The 27,911-nt window shown below is 35.0% G+C and overlaps 1 protein-coding gene and 2 long non-coding RNA genes across 15 annotated transcripts in view; 1 reads left to right on the top strand and 2 right to left on the bottom strand.

Moving 5' to 3' along the window:
- Nucleotides 1-1,059: 1,059 nt before the first annotated feature.
- Nucleotides 1,060-3,561, bottom strand: LOC124164051. Its single transcript, XR_006865944.1, has 2 exons — nucleotides 3,387-3,561; nucleotides 1,060-1,384 (listed from the first exon to the last, which is right to left on the bottom strand). It is a non-coding gene; the product is annotated as an uncharacterized LOC124164051 (long non-coding RNA).
- A 263-nt stretch (nucleotides 3,562-3,824) lies between these two features.
- LOC124164577 lies at nucleotides 3,825-14,544 on the top strand. The gene is made up of 3 exons (XR_006866071.1): nucleotides 3,825-4,426; nucleotides 4,522-4,716; nucleotides 13,895-14,544. It is a non-coding gene; the product is annotated as an uncharacterized LOC124164577 (long non-coding RNA).
- Nucleotides 6,384-27,911, bottom strand: part of LOC124164576 (peripheral plasma membrane protein CASK) — a 209,581-nt gene continuing 188,053 nt past the window's right edge. For 8 of the 13 annotated variants that reach the window (XM_046541957.1, XM_046541964.1, XM_046541961.1 and 5 more), the window contains 5 exons: nucleotides 22,727-22,846; nucleotides 17,869-17,979; nucleotides 17,242-17,349; nucleotides 14,949-15,124; nucleotides 6,384-11,248 (listed from right to left, as the gene is read on the bottom strand). In XM_046541957.1, the coding sequence (XP_046397913.1) occupies nucleotides 11,054-11,248; nucleotides 14,949-15,124; nucleotides 17,242-17,349; nucleotides 17,869-17,979; nucleotides 22,727-22,846 (710 nt within the window). In that variant the 3' untranslated portion in view covers nucleotides 6,384-11,053. The remainder of the gene's footprint in view (nucleotides 11,249-14,948; nucleotides 15,125-17,241; nucleotides 17,350-17,868; nucleotides 17,980-22,726; nucleotides 22,847-27,911) is intronic. The other 5 variants (XM_046541959.1, XM_046541960.1, XM_046541966.1 and 2 more) reach the window with 1 other exon arrangement.

Below are 27,911 nucleotides of genomic sequence, written 5' to 3'. Positions count from 1 at the left end.
AACATCGATGAGATCACCAAAGCATTCACAAAATGCTGAAGGTTACAGTCACACTTTGTTACAAAACAGAGGCGCAACAAGGAATCTACATTTACATAATATCCCGCAAGCCGCCTAAAAGGCGTGTGGCAGGGGTTTTTAGGACACCAGCCATATACACATAAAAAATGAAGAACTCTAACGAAGTTGGGACAAGCGTTTATTAAAATCCTTTATGGTTCGGGGGAAAAACGAATTCCCTTATCTATCCGTTCCGCAAAACATCTCTCTTAATTTATCGCTCCTGTTGGACCTGAAAATATAGTGTGGCTCTAATATTATGTTCTCTGTGTCGTTCTTAAAGATATCCATTCTCAATTGTTCAAGTAATCTGCCTAGCGCGCAGCCTCCGAGTCACCAACGGCTCTCAGCTTAATTCGCTTGACATCTGGGTAACACTGTCTGTACGCCCGTAGCAGTACTTGACGAAACGCGCAGCCTTCGGTGCAATATGCTTTGGGGGGGATGAAAGGGGATGGGGCAGGGCGACATCCCACCCCCCACTCCCTCTTTAGGGAAAATTTTGGAAAAATGACATGCCTGCAAATGCATTTTACATAATTTTAGAACTTAAAATTTAGATATCATTAAAAGGTTACGTTAAAATTTACTATACGTCAAAACTTGACAATAGTTTTGAATATTATTTTTATTTCTCTGAGGCTTTGTGGGGGGGGGATCTATCCCCCCATAGTTACGCCACGATTACAAAAGAAAATGGCTGTATTTACAATGGCTTAGTCTCCATCGGCGTTTGTTCCCGAACTCCGCCTTATTTTTCGAATAATTCCAAATCTATCAAGCAGTGGTAAATATAATCCGATTTTGAAAACATTGGCTCCAAGTGCCTGATATAATTACAGATCAGTGGCGTAGCCAGGATTAGGAAATGGGGGGTTTATCTGAGATTTCGGGGCCCTTCCGGGGTGTATGGAAATCACCTCGGGGTAAAGGGGGTCTAGGGAAAATTATGGGATTTTTGATGCTAAAAATGTGATTTTTAGGATTCAAAAACAGTAATTTTGTACAAGCATTTATTATAATAAAATATATAAAGTATTTGGCGCCTCATTTCAAGGTTCAAGGGGGGGGCTGTGACCCTGAGCCCACCACCCCCCTCCGAGGCTACGCTACAGCAGTCCACAATATTTTGATGTAAGGTGGTGTTTTTCCAATAGCTCTTGAACAATGGTTTCTGCGGCGATGGTTTAAGCTCAGCATTTTTCTCGGATTTTCTTCCACATCAGATGGCATGTGGAGAACAGTTTCATTGGCTATCCTGCCTGCGTTTTCACATCAATTTTTTCAGGTAAAAATTGTTGCCCACATGCTCCATAGAGTACACCTAAAATGACCTATTGGATTACATATTTGGTATGCTCCAAAGATAACAAGGATTGCATATATATTTAGGGATTGTATATTTTTCTTATCGAGATAAAAACAACCTGCACATAAAAAATGTTTTAATTTTTGTACTAACTACGTACTAGATTTATGTCATGAATATTTGCTCAGACATTGAAAACAGTTAACACAAGCATGTCATCACACTTGAAGAAAGACCCAACAGTGACCACCAGATCCGTGAAAAGAGAATTTTTTTCATAATTTTTTTAACAACAAAGCAAGCAACAAGCCATGAATTTTATTTTTACAGGTGGTGGTTCATACCTTAAGAAATATTATTTTTTAAATTTAGCTTGATTCACATATTACCTCACTTCCAAAATTTGATGTTTTATAGAACCATGTTTTCAACGCAAAATTTTCTAAAATCTTATGGAACATCTGAGTTTAAAGAATTTTCAGTCTACCTTAGGATATTTTTCAAGTAACACTTTGGAATCGTCATGACTTCTATAGTAAACATGCAAATTTTCATAAGACTTGGATGAAAAATATGGTTAACCATTTGGTTGAGTTATGGTTGAGTCAAATTATTTCCCTCTGAAGGAACAAGTGCTGGAGACTGCATTAATTGAAAAACTGCAGTTTCACCCACACTTCAAATGGTCGTGAAAAAAGTTAGTAGAGATAGCCAAGAAATATTTTACACTGTTTCATTCCTAAATGGAAGGATGAAATTTGCCAAGTTTCATCAAAATCCTAGTCGGTGGGTGTCATGCCTAGATGAATTGACATGGAATGACCCAGCAGTAGAAGGATCAAGGATGGTCAAACATTGGAAATGTGGCACTACAAGAGTGTAATGGAGAGCCAATCTATTCACCCAGTGAATTAATTTATTTGATCTAGTAGAAATAGTGGACAAAGAGGATTTAAGTCTCTTAAAATAAAGAATATGGGATCACTTAATTGGCCACAGCATGAGACTGGTCCAATGAAGACTGTCGACTGAATTTTTTGCGGGAAGGCCAACAAAGAGAGTAATCACAAGAGTCATTCATATGATGTGATAAAGAATGTGAAAGAAATGAATTTTGTAAGACTGATAAGGTTATCATACACTAGAATTCAATCCAGCATCAAACCAATCTAAAGTATTTTTATTTCGTACTCCTTGCTTTCTCCAAGTAAACCTGAGTGAAATAGCGGATCCAACTGGGTGAATGGGAATCTTAATACGACTTTCATGAAAACACTTAAGAGGGCTGGGAGACCCCATGAGGGTCAGGAAGGGATATGCCATCTTGTGAAAACCGCTCAGTGCTCCCCACCGCTATGGTGAGGAAAGCACACGCAACCATAGAATGAATTGCACCAAAATCTATAAGGCGACCAGCTCTGCACACATGACTGATGGATAAAGATAAAAAATTCTTTCCCAAGGTGCATGCAGAACTTAGAAAATAAGTTCCTGAAACATAAAAATTGGATTTCCAAAGGATATCCTTTATGTTAAATGTATATGAACAGGAAACCAACTACATTGGCGTAGAACGACACCTGAGAAATGTCAGGGACTACGAGTGTAGAAAGTTTTTGATTCATTACAGCCCGGTCTATCCCAGCAAGGCTACTAGCACTCATATATAGAAAATAATGATTCTTTTTACATAATCCATTACGCTGTATGAATGTCGAAATCGTCAGTATTATCACCGAAAACCGCGACACATTCATCCTTAGACGAAATACGTTCATATATTGACCAACGTTATCACAACAACCTAGAGAAGATTTTTTTACTTCATGATCGCCAACTTACGAACCGTGCATCAATTCTGTTCAATTAACTCTGCAGTTAACTCCATTCAAGTTGTCGCCAGCTGGTGCTTCGATTTCCCCGTTTACACATCGCAAAAAACGAACAGTAAATCTTATAGCAAAGTGTAAATGGAGAAAGAACCATGAACGCGAATCAACTTTACAATATTACATACCTGGAAGCACTACAACTTCTCTCAGTCATTCGCAGGATTATTTCCATGGAGAGTGACGATCAGCTGCACACCAGAATGAACTCTCACGTAAAATTTTACATGAGGGTCATTCTGGTGATTTCAAGTACAAAGTATCTGACATTACCATGGACACTTGCTGGACCATGTTGATTGAACGCGCCTCCTTATTTACAATTTCAGAAGCCGGAAAGACAACCGGATGTAACAACAAATGCACACAGCAGTTTTTGGTATTAATATTTTATTTTTTCTAGTTTTCATAAGTTTTTTTTTCACTAACTACATGCTTAGTAACAAAAAATGAAATTATTCCTGTTTAAAGAACTTGAATAATTGATACTACTATTGTAAAAGTTTTGAAAATACTCTTGAAAAGAAAACAATTGCCAAACGATAAACAACGTGGTCGTCTGAAATTCAAATAGTGAAAGTCACGAACATGTATGATTTTACTCTTTCCCGACGAAGAACATGTAAAAACTCTTCTCGAGATACCGCGCGGGTAGCCGTGAGACACTCTGAAGTAGCCGTCTTGTTGTCATGGTGTTAAAATCAACATGTACAGTGGCCGGTGATGAGTAAGCTATGGAGCTTTCAGCCGAAAATTTGCTCTGGTTTATGTTGGCTAATCCATTAAGCGCAGGAGAACTTTGAACTCATGTCCTGGCGAGTTTCCGATTAGTTCCGAGTGTTTCACATTGGCTTGTCATACTCTATCATCTACACGGAAATTCAGTCCCACACCCCCTTACTAAAGATGGTGGCATACATAGCGTATTTAGTGAAAATACGTTCCTATTTTTACGGATAAAATTTTAAGGATTATCGCTAATTTAGTAAATAAATCTGAAGACTTCAGATATGTGAGGGTAGAGCTCAACCCTACTTTGCCACTAGCTTTTGAATAGCATCTAATGAAGCTTCTTTTTCCGGGGCCACCTTGAGGAATTTTGTAGTGAATTTCCAAAGGCTTCACTGGATTTCATTTGCTGTATTCGTATCACAAGTGATTTAAATAAGTATGTCCAAAATCCATGAGGAGCTTTAAAGTTATATACATATGAAAAAATGCTAAATCGGGGGTCAATACCTTTATCAATGTCCACACCGTCAGGTCCAGTAAGGTTTAATTTCTGACTTGGACCAACAAAATTGTAATGACTCAACTCACTGTGTCGTCATCATTCTGCATGGAAGGAGGAATGCAAGCAGTTAATTTGGAAGACCAACCCATTCACGTATCTGGGGATGCTGATCTAATTGTAAGACTACTATTAATAGATCCTCTGCCTCCATCATGAAAAAGAAGGTAAGAAAAATTCCTTCCAGTGTGACTATCCATTTAAATGATAAGTATTTTTTAATTTACAACTTACCCTCAGGAAACTGTGAAATAGTTTATGGTCTAGTTATACATGGAGTAATCTTGCTTGACACCACACCGTCCTATTGAATGCATCTACCACGGGATATGGGCTGGTTGCCCAAGAGTCCCGCAACAACGTGGCACTATAGTATAGAGCCCCAACCTGTAAACCCTTGGCCTCTTAGGGCAAACCCCATGCCCAAGTTCCCCAGCAGGGATTCCCATCTATCTTCCCTGGCCAGTTCGACCCTGCAAATAACCTAACTATGGCTAGTAAATCTCATGATCATTTTTATGATATTAATCAAAAAAGTCATTGTCTAGTTATCAAGTTAGGTCTTAACTGTGACCAATAAAAAATTTCAAGGTAACAAAGGACTACTTTACAAGGGGAGAGTTCACTTAAGACTGTTTTCTTCCGATATTTTTGAGTGGTTGAACCTTGACCTTGGCTAGATAGGTAAGAAATTCTAATTCCAAAAGTTGAAGGATTATGCCTCGTATTGTAATGTCGATTTGAGGTGATTCTGTGCATATTCAGATTTTGCATTCCTCTCTTTGGCTACATCCATTCCTCAGAAGTCTCGTGGCTAACGTCAATCTCAGATGATTGCATTTTCATTTCCTAAAATATCTCAAAAGAATCCTAACGCTCATACAAAAAAACTGTTATGGCAATTTATGAGCTGTCAAAGAGTCAAATTACAAACAAAATATCTCAGTAAAATGAAAAATTAAGTTCCATACAGTGTTCATCAGCTGCGTGATTCAACGCTTAATAATCCTTATGGACTGAAGTTGAGCACCTTATAAGGTTGTTATTAGTAGCCGAGCCACCACAACACAAGTTTTATCGGGTATAAAAAATTTCACTTTTTGGCACTCCTGAGATTAACTTAATTTGTTCATTTATGAAACTAACAAGTGCATATAAAACTGATAATGATTGCTGATGCATATAAGAGTTGGTTTAAGGAATTTATTCTGATTTCGAGTAACTTAATCCAGATATGTTGTGCTTGAATCGTGAGTCACACATTGAGTTGAAAGTTTACATAAATCATTCCCATTGGTGGATTAATTGATTAAATGGTTGGTTTTTCTTCTACCATTTCATTTATCAAACAACTGACTCAATCAATGCTTTAAATTCTTGCTAAAATTTTCCATTGAAAAAGGATATTCTTATGTAATATTAAATCTTCCATTGAAAATTTTTGACCATTTAAAATACAATGTCCCTCAAAGTTTCTCTCAAACAACATGTGCATCATCGGGTCCATGAATCCTACATCATAGAAAGCTTTAGTAAAGACTTAGCTCATAAAGACTATTAGTTGTCATTAGTTGCTTCTCGAATGTCTATTCCATAATTTTAAATTGGCATTATAAATGCTAAAAATATTGTAGCCCTTTGCAGCTTAATATCAAAAACATCTGTCGTGGATATAAATGGGAAGGTTTATATTTCGTATAATTGACTCGAGTTGAAAAGAGATGAGGTTTCCCCTATTTTGACCTTTCATTTCTTTGGAGGAATGTTAACTGTGCTACCATGGATTCATCAGTTTCCTAGATGGCCAGAATTGTTTACTAAAAATGAAAAACCATTATTTTCTTTACATATATTCTATTATTAAAACATACGCAAATTCATTACATATTCTCATTGTCACATTTCTTCATCACAACAGCAAGTTTCCAACAATGTTAAACAAGTGATTTGAGGAATTGCTGCCATAGCACAGAATACACAATTAAAAAAAATAACTCAAGTACCAGCTTGCCATAACAAAAAATTACTCAAAATCTTGGTTAGCACAAAAATTAACAACTAGGAAGCCATTTTAATGGAAAGGATCATATCGTACTGTAGAGAAGCATGTGAAAAGTAAAATGATTGAAAGTCAATGGTACACCAAAAGGCAAGAATTTATAATCAAAATTCTTCCCCTCTCTGTATTCGCTACATAATAACATGGAATAAGTTTGGAAGCACAAAAATGCTAAGTAATAGTAGGTACACACTCAATGACTTCAGAATATAACTTTCAATCAAAAATCAATTGCAATATGCACACAAACATCCTTTGATAGTGAATTAATGCTTTTGGCAACCGTGATGTTTCAAAATTACATTTTTAAACTATGGGAATAATAATATTGTGTGCTACCTAGCAAATCTATCAGGCAGATAATCATGTACATTAACTTCTTAAACAACATGCATTCCAAAATAAAATAATGGAGCAGAGAACATAAACACAAGAGGAAGAAAGAACATTTTGTTTCAAATCAAATTGGTTAAAAATCACTGAAAAGTTGCAAGACAGGGTAAATCTTTGACAATGTTTCACTAAAGACAAAATTATGGCAAAGAAAATATGTCAGTAGAAAATTCACACTACACAGCCATTATTAGGGCATAATCCCAAACTAGTAATGGCCATACTGCTGACAGTGGCCACTCCATTTGTACCTGTCAACATCAGTCCTAACCCACTGACACAAAAACCACACATGCTAACCAGAATTTCCACATATCATTTCACTTCCAACTTATTCACAAAAATGAAAAGGAGAGCAGAGACCAATTATGAGCAACTAGCTTCAGGATCCCAGCAAATTTCAAGCAGGAAAAACTGATTGCTGTTCTATTATTCATGGCCTTGTTTCAACTTGAGCCAAATTATTTAAACTATGATTGCTTGCTGTGGTGCACTTAAATGCAGATGGGGTGGAGGAGGTAGCAGTTTTTCCCAAAAAAAACACCACAATCTTACTTTCATAGATGTGAGTAACCCTAGGTCATGCCAGAAGAATACTGGAGTCAAGTATTGATCACAGGTTTAACTGTCCAACAGGCTGTAATGTGATGCTGGGATTCACCAATCTATAAAATGTCTAAAGGTTTTCTTTTAATGACAATGGTGAAACCATTACAAACACTAATTTTACAGCAGTCATTTAACAATTAACAGATTCACCAATGAAAACAAACAGTTCTCCCACCGTTCAAATGAGCCCTTCATTTTCCGAGCTATTCTTATTCACTACTGAGCTGTTGGTCTCGGTAACGAGGTTATTTATCCACACTGAATAAACAGAGTTACTGAAACCTGAGATGTCACAGGAATGAACTGTCTCTTCCAAACCCACAAACACAAAAGAGATCAACAAAAAGATTGTCTTTCAATAAAATCATGAGATACATATTTTCATTCACACTACCCAGTTAACCATATCCAAAAAACCATTCCACTCCCAAGGGCAACACTTAACGGAAAACCACTCCTTGAGTACAGCGTAACCATTCCTTCACCAATAAAAAACTTTTCCTACATGCCTTTTTCTATTTCATTAGAATCATTGACTAGGAATGAGAAAACCAGTTGCTTGAAGGGAAATGCACGCAATGCCAAATTCGTATCAGCTCAAAAATTTTTAGCCTTTGTCAGCTAACTGCCTCACTTCACTGGTACAAAGTCAATATGAATGTGGTACGGAGCCCTGATTCCTCTTTGTATAATTCTCACTTCACATAAGGTGCTTGCATTCCACCTCATTTTTTTATTAAATAGTATTAATATAATAAATTACTAAAATTTAATAAACTTCATTTTTAATAATTATTTAATAGTGAATGCAATGCATGATTAGTATTGACCAGTATATATTAAGAACTTCTTTTGGTTTTTTAAAAATTGTAAATCATCTACATAACTTTTTCAAATTCTCAGGGGAAACCTACTCAATAAATTGCCCTTCCATTTAAATTGAGCATCAAAGGTCCATAGTTTGCATTTCTGGGAAAATGGGCTTCATTCTAAAATAGGGAGCTGAAACATTAGAGGGACTTTGCAGGTTTTCTGGAAAAGGAATATGGAATCTCCTCAATCCAACTTCAACCAGTACACCTTCTGTAACATGAAAACTTCCTCTCAGTGATCCTCAGGCTTTCTGACAGCATATCAACCACATTTTTATCCCATATTTGGGCCTTAGGGATGAGAAATTGAATGGCCCCAGAGGGCTTATAGTCTCACTCTTTTTTAACCCAAGAGCTGACTTTGTGAAGGTTTCCCTCAACCTCTTATGACCCAAACTTTCATTAAATTTGACCGATGAATGTCAAAGATGACATTAAGCATCTTCAAAGAGCAGCAGAGGAGCACATAAGCCACATTTCACGCCAGAAAATGCACAATTGAAAGCTTGTTAAAAAAAATTGAAGCTCCACCTTGAAATCGGTCACTGCTGTTCAGTTTCTAGAATGACAAAAAGTAGCACCAACACTCTCCTTTGAAGTAGCATCACTTCTCCCAACTAGTACATTAATCTAGTATATTAAATGATTTGTTTGCAATAGTTTGTGTAAAATGAAGAGAGCATAAGGCATTAGTCTCTTATATCCCACACAAATGAAATATGAACAAAAAAAAGGAAAACACCACATTATTCAATGCAGTCAATTAGTCCTCATAGGGTTAAATTTTCACGTCACTCCTGCCTTTGAAATGAAATTCTCCATTTCTCATAATCATGTTTCAAAGACTTCAATCTCCTGTCATCCAACTAATACAAATAATAAAAATTCTCTGTACATGAAGAGTGAACACTGGAGAAAGTGTTAAGAGTATCTTAGTACTTTAAGAAAATTCATTTCTGAACCCTGAATTGTGCTGCACATACATCACCTTTTAGCAGGGCTGTTTAAGAATTATGCAGGCAATAGCAATGATATGCTGACTAAGTGTAGAACCACCATTTTAGCCAAATCAATCATTAATAATTGCTTTAGAGTTCTCAGTGTCAATGGCTTTGTTTTCAAACAATCAACTACATTTTATTAAGATATTATAGTATTTTATGTATATTACAAAGTTTTCAGCTAAGCATAGTGTTTAACCAACTAAATTTGAATGATTTTCTTGTCATTGATCACACATTGAGATTTCAAATGAAGGATTGGCTAGTTGCAAGCGAAACAATTTCTATAAGAAAATATTTAGCATTTATGGAAGAGCCTTTTTGGTCATCAAAACAATCACCATTCGAACAGAAACTTCACCAAGAAGAATCATTGAGCAATATGGAGAAGTGTCCACTCTCTGCTGGGCAGGCAATTGACAGAAGAGATTTAACGGTGCTTTGGGAGAGTGCTACTTCACCTCTTCAATTACAAACACACCACAGAAGACCAGAGAGTATGACCTGCTGAAAATCATTAGAAGCTATCCATGATTATTTCTGTTTGCAGGGTATAATTACAAATATACCTCAAACGATTATAATTAATCTTAATAAAATAGAACAATGCTGCAGCACAACTGCTATTCAAGAAGTGCCTGGTCATTATTTCCATGGGGTTTATAACGTTGAGAAATGATATACAGATGGGTGCAACGGCAATCAGACCACAAGCATTAAGATAGCAGAAAGCCTGGGCAATACATACTGAAAATAATTATTATAAAAATGCCTCCAGCTAAGAGCATATCAAGAATCAAATTTTCCACAGCACTACCATAGTCTGCTGTAAGGCAAAAATCATGACCTATTCAATGCATTAAGAGACCAATTGGGCATTCAACAGTACATTTACTCTATCGAGGAAACCAACAGTCATTGACACACTCAATCGCATTCACGCTCACAATCCCTCTCAACACATCACTCCATAACAGACACACCCTAACTAAATCAAGCCTGAGCTGCTGCAGCCACTGCTCTTCATAGCTCCTCTTTCGACACATCAGGAATTGACCCCAACTTCCCTCACATAAAAATGAAGCACCACCGAAAAAATCAGATTACCTAAAAAACCTTTTAAAAACGCATTCACGAGTGTCTGAGAGAAGAAACAAAATAACCGAGCTGGGTCATATGCATTCCCCGTTCAATACCACACACATTTCCTTTCCATGCTTTTTATTTCCTCAAATTTCCCTTCTTCCTTTCGCGATCATTCGAGAGGATTTCAACATGGTGCTCAGCGGACTCGAAGGGAACCAGAGTTGCCGCGCCTCCTGCGGCCCCTACTAGCGCCTCCCACGCCTCCACAACCCCCCCGCCCCGCTCCCTCCACACCTCGCCTCCTCACACTCCCACCAGATGTCCCCGGCCTCCGTATTGTGGCGTAGTCACACTCGTCGGGTGCTGCCCCGCTTGTGGCGAGGCGGCAGTAGTGCCACTGCTGGGAGCTGGCGTCATCACCGCTGTCGTCTACTGGGATTGGCTGAGTAGGGGCCGCCGCCACGCAGGCGGCGTCCCCCCGGCGTCAGTACACCCAAGCCACTGGAACCCATTGCGGAGTGGCCCGGACGCGCTCCAGTCCAGCCTCCAGGGCAGCAATCGTCTCCTCAATGTCGTTGTTCACTATAGTCACATCAAAGAGGTGACCATAGGCTTGTCGGAGGAGGTCCGATTCACGTGCCAGCCGCTCAAGGCTTCCATCATACTGTAAGAAGTAAAACTAATGAAAGTTTCTTGAGTTAACTATCTGCATGGCCGTTGTTGAGTCGGACAGGGCAAAAAATGTTACATAGAAGTTGATTCCTCAAAGCTAGAGGTCAATTAGCAAAGGAACTTTCCTCAAGTTTCAGTCTAGGTTAAAGGGTCTATACTTTTGAAAAAAATACAGTATCGCCACACAAATAGCCTCTAAAAATTTAATTGTTCCTCAATACATGACAATCAGGAATCAAAAATTTTGCTGCCTCTGGGACCAGGTTGTAAAATAGTATTCCTGTCGATGCATGAAAAAATCTAGTTCAATACCTGATTTTAATAAAAAAGATTTTTTTCTTCATCATGTTTACCAAGAAGTATCCACAAATATTGCTACTATTTATTATGTAATATTTTAGGCTTTTATTAATATCACATGACTTTTATGTAATCCATTTATAACAGATGAACATATATATCATGTTCCAATCCAGCTAAAAAAAAATATTAATTAGTTATATGCTCCAGACAATTAAATCCAGAATCAATTCAGTCTTTCTATTCATATTTCCAGCATTTGCTTTCAGACTTGGCCACTGCTATAAGGGATAAACCAGGAATTACAGATCTTCTAACCCTTCCAACTAGAGTAAAGTTCCTTCACATTATACACTGAGAAGCACAATGTATACTCCAATAACTACAATTTTATCTCTAATGAAACCTCCAAACCCAAGCAGAATGATCACAGAGTAAGAAAATATAACTAACATGAAACCACAATATAACCTCACATAATGATTAGGGATAGATGGATCCAGGATTTTTTTATATTCAGATTCGAATCAGATCCTTGATTTTGGAGCTGGATCTTTGGATATTTTCGGATCCATATGCATTTTCAAATTCATAAAATAAAACGAAGCAATTAATCAAGTTTATTCTGGGTGCATACAATCTAAGAAATGATTTTTAGGTTTTCATTAAATTTTTTACATTTTTATTAATTAAAAACCATTTTTATAAGCTTTCAAGCTGTTCTTTAAAAACACTTATATCTTTGCAAGCTCAGAATCTAAACTATAAAGGTTTGGAAATTAAAATAGGAAAAATCTTCAGATAAACCATCGATTGAATTCAAATTATCCTCACACACACTTCCCCCAAATTTTGTCATTTTCTCATCGCATGTTAACTTCTGTCTCATACGCAAATGCTTCAGTTGTCGTGAGGTGGATATTGCACTTCCTAGCAATAGTTTCACAGCACAGTGCACGCACATGGCATAATTGGTTCCCCTTGTAACTATAGAAATTATTGTACACAATGAAAGATATTTTTATCAGTACATATATCAATAAATGAAGTTGCCATTGCACAATCTGCAACACAATTAACAGTGTTTAAAACAACATTAACACCACCTGTGACGAGGTTTGGGAGCAACAAGACGACCGCTAAGCTAGAGGAAGGGGAGGGAAGCAGAAGTGCATAAAGGGGAGTTGGAGGGGAAGGAGTGCACTCTTTCAAACAATAATGAGCTCATGAATGAGGGAGTCAAGGACGAACATGCCAGATCTTGCTTTAGTGACTTAGTTGCCTTCAAAGCGAAGCTGTGTGAACTACGTACATGATATAGGCAGCTGGCATTTCCAGTCCATATATTTTTGTTTGAGGGTGCTGATGCCACCATATGCCATGTTTGTTTCTTTGAAAGTGAATGTGCTGCTTGGACAATATTGAATATTGGTTTAGTCTTGCAGGGGTGCCGACTTACAAAAAATATTGGGGGGGCCCAAACCGAGGACCTTGCCCCGGTAAATTTTATAAGTAGTGAATTTTAAGTATTTTAAGCATTTTAGAAGAGTCCTATGATCAACGTTAGAACCCTGATCACTCGAATCTCAATATGTATCTGGAAACTCCGGGGAAAATTGACTAGCCTGACACATTTTTTCCTCACATCTGTAACGAATTTTTGGGGGGGCTCGGGCCCCCTCAGGCCCCATGGAGTCGGCGCCACTGTAGTCTTGTTGCATTTAAAAAACTTTGTGCCAATCAATTACAACTTAAAAAACGTAAACACCGTCACTTATGTGTCACATTTGGTCTCATTCTTTTTTGAATCTCGTTCATGTTATCCAATTGCCAAAAGCTATCAAAACATCTTGGGGCCCAGCAAGTCACTCACCTAGCAATTGTCTTCCAGAAATGGAAAATTGAAGCAGGTAGGACGAAAAAGGTCAGGGGGTGAGATGGGGTAGGGATGAAACATGTTTACATTGTTCTTATATGACGTGATATTTTCCTTTGAAGATAATGATTTATGGTGTGCATAGCGCCAGATAGGAAAAAAAATATCTGTGGCATGGGCTGATGGAGGGTGGTTTTCTTTGGTATCCAATTTACTCTAGATGGAAAGGTAATTTTGTTTGGACCCCCACTACTGCTGAGAGGTTAGCCCCTCCTTGTCCCTATCCTGGATCTACCACCTTATCTTGAAAAGAGTAATTTTTGTTTGTGTTTATTTCACATTAATGTAGAAAAACCACTGTACATAAAGATACCAAGACTTGCATTACTAACAGTTTATATATTAGATCCTTAGATATAATAGACCCTCGTTTTGCTTGGAATTAACATCTTACTGAACTCTACCACCATGTTCCAGATACAAGAAGTACCATAAGAAGCCATAGAAAAAACTGTCTGGGCCTTGGAGTTTGAGATTCCAATGACTGTTACACATATTGAAACGAGGCCAAATAGTTTTTAGGGAAGTATTTCTGCTTGAAAGTTGAAATTTTATTCCCCTTTAATATTAATTAGAAGTATTCATTTACATTTATCATCACAAAATTACTAGGGAAGATTGATTAGAATGAGGCTAAGCTATTCACTCCATAACAGTCAGCAATAGATATTTTAAATACAGAATTATAAAATTTTATTGATTGAAAAAACTGCCAAGATCATTAATATGTATTCTCTTAGCTAGAGGTTAGCAACTCACAGCTTGGGACCTGTCTGCCAAAACAATTTCATGTGACCTGCTCAACAGTTGGCTGTTTTTAGAAATGAAAAATAACTAAAATGCCTCAGCAGAGAATTTATGCGTGGGTTAAAGTTATTGCGCATAAATACTTTTTTTGGCAAAATAATATCCCCTGAAAATGTATCTCTTATTCATGATAAAATTCTAAAATCAATGAAATTGGTGTAGTTTCTGGCTTCCGATATAAGTTAAAACTGAAATATGTTGACATGTAACTCAGGGATGTATCTGCATTAATATTCGCAAAGATTTTCTCTCACCAAAATCCAAACATGAAATTTTAAGATAATATTTTATCATTTTAAGAATATAACATCTTAAATAGTTAGCTTATAACCTCTCCATTGCCTTTGCACTAGGTGGCACAGTAGGTACTCATGAGAAAATGAGCACACATTTCTGTGGAATTAATGCTAAAGACTTGGAGAAATGATGACAGCAAAACCAAAGTTATTACTTCTGGAATAAAATGGATGGATATCAATCATCACTTTTGATTGATCTTAAGTGCCACCTCTTTCAATACCATAGAATGTCATAACGCAATTGAATTGTCATTCAATAACCACAAAAAAATGCAGTCAAGTTGAAATAGAATCTAAATGAAGTTACAATAAATAAATGACATGCAAGTTTTATGAACCACTGTAAGAAAAAATTCAATACTTACATCATTCAAATTTTGCAAAAGGGGAGCAGCGATAAAAACAACGTAAGGGGCAAACTCGGCTGTGCGGAGAACTTTAAGAGCCTGAGGTTCAACATCCAAAATGGCCACCCTTCCTTCTTGCTGAATCTTACGAATTGTTTCAAGTTTGGTCCCATACATTGCTTCTTCGTGCGTCCCTGGGGAGAAACGATATTATTTACATTTACCTTACAGGTGCATAAAATTTCAATTAATTGTAGAAGTTTCCAATTAAGAGTGATGAGGACCATATTATATTTTATTTACTAGATTCTTTAATAACAATTATTATTATTTTGTTACAATTATCTCTGATCTGTAAGTTCTTTAGCAATTACACATAAACATGAAAGAAACTATCTTCAGAAAATACACAAGAATAATGATATTTTCAATGATTTGAAATTATGCAACATTTACTTGCTTCCATTAAAACATAAATATATACATATGTTACCCCTTTCTATTTATAGTGAGCAGAAAACATCTATATAGTAACCCCTTCAATTAGTGTAATTAATTTGACTTAGATGAAACACAAGACATTGAAAAAGATAATCTTCAGATAGAATTATTCAATGGACAAATAGTATATGTACATTTCAATTTTATGTCTTTTGGGCCGAAGTTTCTCTGAGTGAAATGCTTCCCCTGCTATGAGTAGCATGAGAATGTTCTGTATTCCTCAGCATAGAGCTCTCTTGTAGCAATGAATCGCTCAGGTATGCCTTTCTCCCATTTTGAAATCCCACTCAGCAGGACACCACTTTCCATGCCATTCCCACCCAGCTGTCCCTTCTCAATGGGACTTTAATATTTTCCTTCAGCACCCATTCTCGACCAACCATCTCATTTGCAGGCCTTTTTGCAGCATGTGATTGCTGTGAACTTATTGAATTCGAGCGGTATTTTTTTAAACATTCACTATTTGCAAAGTTGGTAGTGTACATATCTGACATAAATTCTTGTTTTAGCCATAATTTAAAAATTTTGAATATTTAGCTGTAATATTAAAGATTTTAGGATATTAATTGATTTAAATAATTTGATTGTGAAAGTTTCTTTAGCGAAATACGAGGGCTTCATTGAAATGTAGAAAATTTTGTGCACTGAAATGTAAAACACTTTGTAATATTCATCATACATTTATTAAAAAAAATGACTACTCAAAAAATTTATGACAATTGACTTAAGCTGAGGGGATGGTCACTAATGAGCTGAAGAGTTGAGGAGAACTGCCCAGGAAAAGTTCTTGCCTCCCGCTGAGTTTGGATGATATGTAAAGGGAGAGAGAATAAACTTCCGAATACATCAGAGGCAGTCACTACCCCATACGACTGCTATGGTGGACATTGATTATACTGCATAGGAAAATACTTTTTGACTGTAGTCGTTGTCTGTTCATTTGTATAAGGAAATACTCAACCACCATTTATGATGCTTGGAGGGAAAGGATTAAGTCAGGTATTAGCACAATGGCATTATTGTATATGTACTGTAGTGCAATATGTGTAAGATTTGTATTTTTAAGACAGGGAAAAATAATTGTAAGAGGGTAATTTGAATGGTGGATAAACTCTTCTCAGGATTCCCACCGCATTGAATTATCATAATAGCCAAATAAAATGACATTCAGCAGCCCTGAGGATGAGCCCTGACTTGGAGCTCAAAACGTTGGGTAATATGGATACCTAATAATCTGGTAAGAATCCCGTGACAAGTTTACCCACATCATTTGCTGGGAAAGCATCAAATCATATTTAAATTTGAATCACATTTCATTTAAATACATATCATAAAATACCAAAGGGTAAAGAATGAACTACAGTCTGTAATCAATATTTTAAACATATGAGGCCCAGGGTGAGAAGCCAAGGGGTACGAGTGATGCTTTCCTAAACAAAGTTGGGTATAGATAGTGATGGAAGAAATACACAGAAACTTGGTGGTCAAGGTGCATGAGTGAGTCTCTGTTCTATGCTGACATCAAGTGGAAAATCAAACGCACTGCTGAATATCTAGTTGATCTTGTTCATTTTCTTAACCTAATTTCTGTACTTAACTCTGTTTAGAAAACAAAACCACTTGTACTCCTTTGCTTCTAACCCCCTCATATGAACATGTTTGTTTTTACTACACCTTCCATTTGAATTCCTAATATTGAATCAAGTTAAAAGTATCCACAACTGGATTTATTGTCCAAAGGATTATGATCAATGCCACACCCAACAGTGAAGGGATAGAACTGTAATGAATAGTTTGGAAAACATCTTACCATACTCAAGGTACTCATTCGCTGCAATGTCAGCCATCATCTCATCATGAGACACAAAATAATAATTGCGTCCATTTTCCTCATCTGCTCTAGGAGGCCTCGTTGTATCTTTGGAGTAAAGAAAATACAAGAATGCTTGAAAATATGATGCAACATCTATTAAATTTCGACTGCTCTACACATGCAATGATTTTTGAGAAGAATGTCTCTTCAAAAGCAAAATAAGTGAAGCCTTAGCTTTAGGAGGAAAAAGGGTGTCCAACAGACACTGTCTATACTATATTTTAGGCAGGCATGGCCCACTATCATAATAGGTAGTTTTGAAACCACATCTTCTACAGCTTTTGATTGATGACAAACCCACTTCATATCAAGAGATGATTGCTACAATTAATGCCATTATTGAAGATATGAGATTTTTGAAGCATGTTTTTAATGCAGTTTTATACATACCAATATGCCCAATAGGTACCATAAAGAATGTATATACCAAACAATGAACGGAAAAATTTACTGATCGTCAATGTAATGGATGAACAAAAACTTTAAACTATTTTGGTGCCTAATCCTTAAATACTATTGTTATGCATTACTTTAGAGTACATTATATATAAATATATCGCTTACGTGGAATTGGATAAGCATATTGATCAGGATGCCTGGCAATCAGAGTATTTTTTATGTGCCTTCGGCCAACACCATGAGCTCCAAGTAGCACCAATGTCTTCCGCTGAAAAGCTGCAAAGAAAAACAATTTATTTGTTGATCAAAGCCCACAAAACTTCACTGATAGAGCTTTTTCAATTTTTTACTCATAGAATCGACTATAAAGAATCATTTCATTTTCATACCAGTAAATATATACATATATAACACATGAGGATGCACAATTTTTGCATGGTTTGGTTGTAATAATACTCCTTAACACCCTATAACTGTGCCACTGATTTGAAATTCACCTACCCATTGGAACTAAAATAATTTTTCCAAAGTTTTGCTAGGCATTATTAACAGTTACTTCTCATGTTACAGAAAAATTATTTTATAATTCCTAAAATGAAGGTTAACAGGTCTAACAATAAGTCGAAACCTAATTCACCAACCCACTATGGCTCGATATCTCATCCCCACCCATACCTAACTACTACACCCCCCAAAAACCAACAATTCAACTCCCCCAAAAACTTTTTACAAAAATTTCCCTGGGGAATTATTTTCACTTATCTTCCATTAGCTATAATATTTTCATCAGCTTAATAGCTTTTATTTTTGTGATTAAGTGGTACACTTATGAGTGCCATAAAATTCCCTCCATTACAACTGTGGACCACCTGCTCTAGCATATATACAGGTATCCTTTAATTAACCCACAAGAGCATGTGAAAATGCAGGGACATGCAGTGATTGCAAGTATTTGTTGTAATCTCAAAAGCGAATTAAGCCAATTTATCCTTTCCACATTAATGAAAAATAGAGAACAATGACTAAGTTTAGTTGTGGATTATTTTTACAGTTCTTGAGAGATTGAAAGGAAATCATTGTGCTGTCAGACTTTCTTCAAACTTTCCCACTTTTTTCCTTAAAATATCCTCTTTAAATTTTGTGAGAAACGGATATTATTTATGTTATGATCACCTTCACATTTCCCTGAGAGTTATACATACAACTCTCAAATGCCTCTTGCATTCATCCATATCACATTTCTCAACTTTCATAAGTTTTCCATGGAATCCCCATGAAGTGAGAAGGTTGGCCAGTTTCCCCATGTACAATAAGACAAAGCAAAACTTGTAATACGGTTCATGCATAGTGCAGCATATCGTGCCATATCTTTTTCATCTACCCATTTCTGGATAGATTTTAGTGTTCAAAAAACCTCATTTTTCAGGCAGATCTATAGTCTATATTTTCTTATAGATAATTGTCAAGCTAAAGCAATATTTAATTTAGTCTTACTGGTTCAAACACTGCCAAAAAGCCCCACCCCAACAACACACATTTGGATATACATATGTATATATATTGTATTTTCATGGGTCACATACATATATATTTTTGTTATGAATTACATCTGTATTACATATGTATTATTGAATGTATTTCCTTTGTATTCATACATATGTAAAAGTGGCACATGTTACACGATAAATACATTTGTATTTTTTGTGTATTTTTGAAATTTGGATACTTATGTAAATGTGGTCAAAAATACACAAAAATACAAATGTATTTATCGTGTAACACGTACCACTTTTACATATGTATGAATACAGAGGAAATACATATGTAAATGTGGTCAAAAATACACAAAATATACATTATGTATATTTCCTGTAATACTTGGGAGGTAGATTTTCGTGGCGTCTTGCGAAATGTTCATAAACATTTTTTCCAGAAATAATATGTTCACAGCAAACGCCAGATTTCCCTATTTTAATGATCATTCATCCATTCGAATTTATACCCAGAAAGCTTAAAAATAAATCATATACTAGTCGATGTGAGCAAGGGTAGTAAAGATGGCGGCTATTTATGTTAATTTGTAAATGCATGCGAAATACAGACGTATTACATATGTAAAATTCAGTTTCTATCCGCGAAATATACACATGGAAAAATGGTTCACAATACATAAAAAATACAAAACATAGTACTTGCACAGATCAAAAGTAAAAGCGAAGTTTGATTTTTTAAACAATATTTTAATGTAACTGTTTAGACAAAAAATTAAATTCTCAATTCCGCGGCTCACTGTCGCTAGGGAAGTGAGTGGGAGTGATACAGTTATAATCTCGTTGACAGTAAACCTCGGCATTTCGTTCGAGACTACGAGAACGTGCTGTTGGAGGAACTCCGGCATCTACGCTAATAAACAAAAGGAAATCCGTTATTAACTAGCTACTGATGTATAGTTAATTTTATATTTGTTTGTATTATTATACTTATTGGAAGAATTGACATAGTGTTTTAATCCTCAATAACCGGTGCGTGTGGATGGTGTGCTCAACCCGAAGCCAAGCTATGTTTTGCTGGAAATGTGCTTCAATCCCACACGTTATTGCGATTCGTGCAAGCCAGCTCCAGCAGTTTCCTGTCACTGGATTATTAAGGTAAGGTATGATTTATCTTTTATTGTATTGTACGCCTACATTGACTACATTAATTATGTTATTTGAGTATATTTGGATACAACTATTGGCGCAATGTGGTCAACACATTGCGCCAATAGAGGTAATTATTTTGCTTATGTTTGGCTATTGTTTTCCTTTTTTGTTGAGTTATGTATCGAGGAGACTGGTGTCCATTGAAGTTATATGGTAAAACATAGTAATGTCAATCTTGTACGTATAAATTAATAGATTATGCGTCGTATAGTAATTCCGTGCTTCGCGGCTGAAGTTAAATTTTTTCTTCTCTTAATTAAGAGCAGAAAAAATTGTTTAAAGGAATGTTTTCGTTCACGTGTAAGTTGTTTTATCGCTGTTTATTACCACAACCTGCTGTATTGTAGTTCTTGCATTCCTAGTTATCCTATGCTTTAGTCATAACATCTTTGACCTTAGACTTATCAGCGTAGCCTTGTCACTAATAGCATAGAGTAAGTATATACTTACTCTATGCTAATAGATTCCTCGAGGTTCCGAGCGGTTTTGCCCTCTACTTCTAATTATTTAACGAACAAGAAGTATTGGTCGTGTAATATCGGTTCCCTTAAAGCAAAATGTAATATTTCTTTCATCTTGAAATGCAGTCAATCAAGGTGCATTTCGTCATTATTATTAACACAAGATAAATACGTAATTTTCATGCGAAAGTTTGTCATTATATGTAAGAAAAAGGTGCGTACGGGCCAAATTAATTAATTGTAATTTTCTTTTCATGCTCTTTCGCGCATACCCAGCAGGCGACGATGTAAATAGCTTGGCCTGGACAAGAGGAGAATGGATTACGGAAAAGACGACGAAGCAAAGCCAGAAGACCAGGTGGAATTGTTAATACCGAGGTAAGCTTTGAGGGAAAAAATTTTTTTTAACCATAATGGAGAGGTTTCTTAAAGTTAAGCCTGAAATTATCTATTATGTATGAAATTTATTTGTTAGAAAATTTGATATCACAAGTTTATATTTTTTCTGTGTGAGTCATCCGCTACTAAATCATGGTACTAATATATTAGTATCATGTACTAAATAAGCATACCAATGGATTCACGTTTTCCTAGTTAATTTATATTTAAAAGTAGTCATATGATCTTTTCTCATATTTCTCATTCTTCTTAAGAGAAAGGCTATTAATTTTGTAAAATGAAAGCATTTCCCCAAAATATATTATTTCTCAAAGGACAAGGTCAAATCTGTGCTAGCTGGGACCTCGACATAATTGGTAAATGAAAAAATTTAAAACTTATGTCTGGAATCTAGCAGAGAAGCCAAACTTTCATTTGCATTCAGAATACAGAATTAGTACTAAAATTACAGACTTCACAGAATACTGACTGCCTATATGAATTGAAAAAAAATAAAATTGAAAGGCCTTGAGCTCCTATTCAGATCTTACAAAAAGATATATTTTTGCATGACTTTTAAACTTGACTTCTTTTTTTCTCCTTTCAGAAAGTGGCTAATTGTGCAGAGTTGGTTTCCTGAATTCAGGTTTCTTCTTGTGCAATGGGTTACAACGCTTGTTCCGTGCTAACATTTTTTTCTATTTTCCAACTCAAACCATTGTTTGTACTTGATTTATCTTTGTGCCATTTGTTTTAACTAAGTTTCACCTACTGTTTGCTGGCCCTTAATGCTTGTTAGCAATATTCATGGCCACACTTGTTATTTGTGTGTATTATTTTATTTTTCTCTTTGAATAAATGTTTTATTATCTGTATGTTCTGGTTTCCTTATATTTACTCATCCGTTTGATCCATATTGATATTAAGTGGATGTGGGTCAGAAAATCAATATGTATAATTCGTGTACGAGGGCCTGCAGATACATATGTATATTACATGTAAGGATATTCAGGTTTCCAATTTGTAATACGCATGTATACATACATCCTGAGGGACTTTTGAGCCACTTTTACGTGAAATATACAGACGTAATACGATTGTATTCCATTGTATACATATGTATAATTCATGTATGGGTATTCAGATTTCCAATTTGTAATACGCACGAATACATACATCCATAGGGACTTTTGAACCACTTCTACGTGAAATATACCGATGTAATACGATCGTATTCCATCTTATACATATGTATTTGGGCACGTATTTTTTGTGTATTATTGATGTAATACAGATGTAATACAAATGCCGTGTTATCTGGGCACTGACAGGACTTAGGCATGCATATGACTAGCGGTGCAAAAGGTGCTAAACCAAATGTATGGAGACGAATTGACATGAGCCTAATTATATTGAGTTATTAACCCATTATATATTTTGATACAGCAATCCAACTGAGAATACAAGAAACTCCTGACTTACAAGGTAGTTTCACCACTTCTTCATATGTCACCAGATCCAGCTGGTCAAAGACAGCATTATGCTTAGCCAGGTACTTGTCTCTGTATTGCTTCTTCTTACGGCCAAAAATAGAGCAATTAACTGGTGAAATAAATAGACAACAAAATATTAGTAAATGCCAAGATGGTAACTAATAAAAAGCCATGGATATCAAAATTAATTATGCAGAACAAAAGCCTTGAAATAAAATTCATTCCATCATCAACTGAAAGAAAGAATCATATTTCAAGGGCTTGGAAAACATATATTTATCTTTTGAGGAATGAAACCCCTTTTTAATATTTAGTATTAGAAAGTTATTAGGACAGTTGGGTCAGTGATAAAATACACTATATTGTACCTATTTAATAGTTTTTTAAATATTCAAAGTCAATGTTTTTACAATACCAATTGATTTTGGATTTTTTAGATGAAAGAATGTGGGTTATTGAATCTTAAAAATTATGGGATGTCAAGTAATAGCAATGATAGACATCGCACAAAAGGATAATGCAAAATGCATGAAAACTAAATCTATTTATTCCAATAAAATTTATAAGTTTATGTTTAAGAATAAAATAACAATTATGCTCATATTAACATTAAAATCAATAACGAGAATAAATAAACAGGCTGAACATAGCATTAGATATATATTAATTACGGACATGTTAATAGAAAAAGCTAATTAGTTCAAGTGAAATTAAATAGGGTGCAAGAATATGTTTACCTTACTCGTCATTTAATGAAATATATTTTATTCCATGCAATTTATGTATACATTACTGGAAAATAATGTACGGAAAAAATTCCTTCTACAAAGAAATTTGTTCTCAAAAGCAGTCCTTAGAAATGGCTGCAATTGTTACCACTGAAGGCAATATCACCATTGGTTATCTCACATATAAATGTGTTTTCACAAATCCTTGATGCCTCTGCCCCATGGAAACCTGATACATAATAAGCTTGAACAAACTTCTCAGCTGAACAGGTATCCAATGGTATTGCTATCAGATAAAGCATTTTCTGAGAACTTCAAATGATAGAAAAATAAATTGGAAGGGTAAAAAATCAAAATGACTGAAATGAAAATTTAATGGATCAAATATGAGGTCAAATCCAGACACTTGTGTTCTGTTTAAGAAACACAATAGATAAAAATATATTATATCAATAGTGCATGATAACTCATAGAATAAAGTAAGTAATCAATAAGAATAGATGAATTTTAAGTCAGAGTTCTACCTTAAATAAAATGTTAAATTTTCCAATGCACTCGTTCACTACTTCAATAACTTAATAGCTAACTACTGCTAACACAATTTCTATGTAGTTGATTGAATACACAATGTGACAACATATGCAAATACTTAAAAAAAATTTCAGCAGTCAATTTCATTTTAACATGCTAAATTCTTCTTTGATGAAATTAAATGATGGAATCGTATGACATGAAAGTTCCAACAATGCATGTAAAAAAATAAAGCTTTAACGTATAGCTAAGGGTGAATTTCTATACAGGTTGAAAAAAATCTCTTGAGCAACTACAAATTATTGAATTGATAAATCAACAGTACGTACTGGATGTAAATACATCCTTTATCTACCTTTTAAATTAAAATACAAGCACTAGCAGACATGAATCAGGGCAAAATAAATGTCATGCATTCCTATGTAGCAAAAATGGATAAGCTAATTCTGTAGAGTATTTCAAGAATTGCATAAATGATGATTGAGCTCATTTAATTAGCCATCATAGCCATGGCAAATGAAATGATAGCTTAATATCCTTCAGATGTTGGCATGTCTCCACCTAACCAATCATCAGCCACAGCATTAACGTATGAATGCAAAATTAGTTTTCCAATGCTACACTGCATGGCAAAAATATGCCACCATTTTCCAGTAAATCAAGGTAATTTTCCAGGAAGAAATCCTGCCGTTGTGAGATGGATGATTTCTACAGGATTATTTCTTGCTACATCGGTTACTTTAATAATTTACTCCTCAACCAAAAGAGCAAACTTTTAACGAAAAAGCCAAGTATGCACTTCTACTTAAAATGCATTATTATGAAAAAGCATGGAAAAAAATATGCATGTAAAATGAAGGAGTGATAAGGCAATTCATTTGCTTAGAAATGAACATTTGTGCATGTAAATAGGGAATGTACAATTAGTTATGGTTATTTTTATTATATTACAGAAGTAATGATAAGAACAATAGAAAATATGCCTGAAAGTACAGTGTTTCTTTATTTTCCGGATGCAAAAAAATGACAACTGTATGTGTAAGGACTGATAACCTAAGACTGGGACAGTAAGTCATAAAAATCAGCATTTACATATAATACTAGGCTCATAGTTTACTAAGAGCCAAATATGACTGTTTCATAGCATCATCCTATCTTTTTCCATATTCCTGAGGAGACTACCATATAGAGCACCGGTCTTTCAACAAGCTCTTATACATTTGGCATAAAAACATGAAAGCTGACAAGTTCTACCAAATCACACAGAACACAGTGCATGCTTGTGGCAGAAACATAACTTTAATCAGCAAATAATTTCACACCTTTTTTACAACCATAAATTTGTCAAATTTAATAAGCTATTGACTACATATTGTAATTGATGTAACCACATGTTGACCATTTATTTCTGACCTAAGGCATCCAGTACATTTAATATAAAATGCTTATTTATTTTCTGAAAGCTAACAGCATTAACGGCAGTCTTTTATTCCAGGTTTGTTCACATGAAAAAATAAAGTTCACTTTATAGTTTATTACAAAAATTTGCTAGTCTAAAATGTTGGGATTCAATTTTGGCATTAAAACAGCAATCTCAGTTATCAACAGCTGACTATTATGCTAGACTAACCATATTTTAATATTTTCAATGCGGCTGCTAGCTATTTATGCTGGATGGAAAATGTTAGGATTTATAATTCCAATGTTTCCATTAAATAATGTACTCAAATTTCATCCAAATCATAATTCGATAATCATATTTTGAGGGAAAATATTAAATTTTTTTTTCATAAATATTGACATACCTATATTTGTTCAAAAATATCAATAAAAATGTGGAAAGACAAGCAATTTTTATGAATTTATAACCAAATAAATCATCTATTAACAGTTTAAGACTAAAATATAGCAGATGTTTGAAAAATAACAATAAATTGAACCACATAATTAAAAAAATATATCTAGCCTTAGAAACTCTAGGCTCTCTAATAATTTTTAAACTGCATCGTCCTAAGTACTGACATCAAATAATTTTCTTCTTTTTAGTTTGAGGCAAATGATTTATTTTGAAATATTGCAAAATGCAGAAATGGCATAAAGAAAATTCATAATAATTTATTTTCAATAGTTGCTGAATTTCTCTCAAATTGAGAAATCTAGAATTCATTTGCATAACTGTTTGAGATTTCTCATCACTATACTCAGTGCAAAATTGATGCCATTTTGCTGCATCCTATAAGGTAGCGCTTTGTAAATGAGGATACGAATAGAAATGTAACCATTCTATACCAAGAATTTATGATACATTCGGCCAAAAAAGGATAACATAAAATCAAAACAAAGGAACGGTACAGCCAACATGACTGTCACATCCATGCTTAGTAGGGTTTTCTCTAATATAATTCTATCTAAAATAATATTTGACCGTACACATATTACTGATTTTAAAGCTAGGCATTGACTGTCGTCCACTGTTCTCAGAACTATGCACCAAAATCAGGAGTTTAGAAAGTAGATAATTGCAGCATTGAACAAACTCCTTTCGACCATATTTCATTGAAGCCGAGTCCCAAATTATTTATTTCTTCAGTTGAAATGGCTAAGTGAGACAGGTAATTTCTATTCTTCTTCAATGGTACGTCTTCAATAGTATTAAAAAATTTGCTAGGCACCCTTTTTGTAATTGCAACCTCAATTCATACATAATGATTTAGAAAATATGGATAAAGTATTATGACAAATATATGTTACAGATAGAGAGAACTAAATACCGGTAGTCTCAAAATGAATAGTGGGATTTCATCGCTTTGTAATATTTATTACAGTTAACTTACAGCAATCACTGATACATGAAATAACAGAGCAACTCAAACAGTTTTGAATGTGCACCTAATTTTTCAATTGCCATCCATTGTAAAGAACAGTAGCAAAGATGGTGGATAGTGAACAAAAAGCTTTTTGTGTTTTACAATTAGCAAAGATGGATTCTGTCGTTACTGGGCATTTGCATTCTCTATTAAGTTTGGTTGTGATCCTGTATGTGATAATAACATCAGTGCCTCCACTTCTAGCTAACCTTTCTGAATCAAGAAACAGGATTGCAACAGGTGTGGCAACAATTACTCGATAGAGACTAATCAGTATTTGGGGCGAACACACATCATGTCTAGGAGTATTATGGATGACAAATAGTGCTCACATTGAACACTAGTAGGCTTTCATGTAAAACTGTTTGAGTAGCTCTTTCATTTGATGCATGATTTAGCTATAAGTTTAGTACAATAAATATCAGAAAGTGTTCAAATCCCACAACTCATTTTGAAATACCCGGTACATACAACATCTATAGTAATATAATATATACAGAGCTACAAATTTTACCAAAGGGGTCTTGCAAACATTCCATTTTGAGCACATAACAATAGTTCCATTCCTTTACAGTCCATGTAATCAATGGATGAAGTTTCGAATCAAATATATGTACTAAATTTAGTTTACTCATCCCATGAACTATCTCAATCATTAGTTTTAATCCAACCAAATGCAGATATTGATGAAAATGAGTACGCTGGTATACATTGGGGCACCTTAGGAAATACGAAAATCATGAGCAGTAGAAGAAATGAAGATCCACCATTTACAAAAAAAAAAAAAAAACAAATTCAGGAATTCTCGAGGAAGAATAAAAATCCAGCCAAACAAATTAACAGAGGAGCAACAGATGAGCAAGAAGAAGGAAGCCACAGCAAGGAAAGATTTTCCAAAACAAAATCATATAAACATACAAACGGTTGCATAGCATTATGTAGTATTAATACAAATGACTTTCTGGTTAGGATTGCTCAAAATAAGAGAGAAAAACGATAAGTACATACTGAATCAACAAAGTAGAGAGATAATATAGTGATGAAAGGA

Source organism: Ischnura elegans, chromosome 8 (assembly GCF_921293095.1).
Source record: "Ischnura elegans chromosome 8, ioIscEleg1.1, whole genome shotgun sequence".
Lineage (NCBI taxonomy): Eukaryota > Metazoa > Arthropoda > Insecta > Odonata > Coenagrionidae > Ischnura > Ischnura elegans.
The sequence above is the reverse complement of the archived record's forward strand: the minus strand, read 5'-3'. Positions and strand labels throughout refer to the sequence as shown.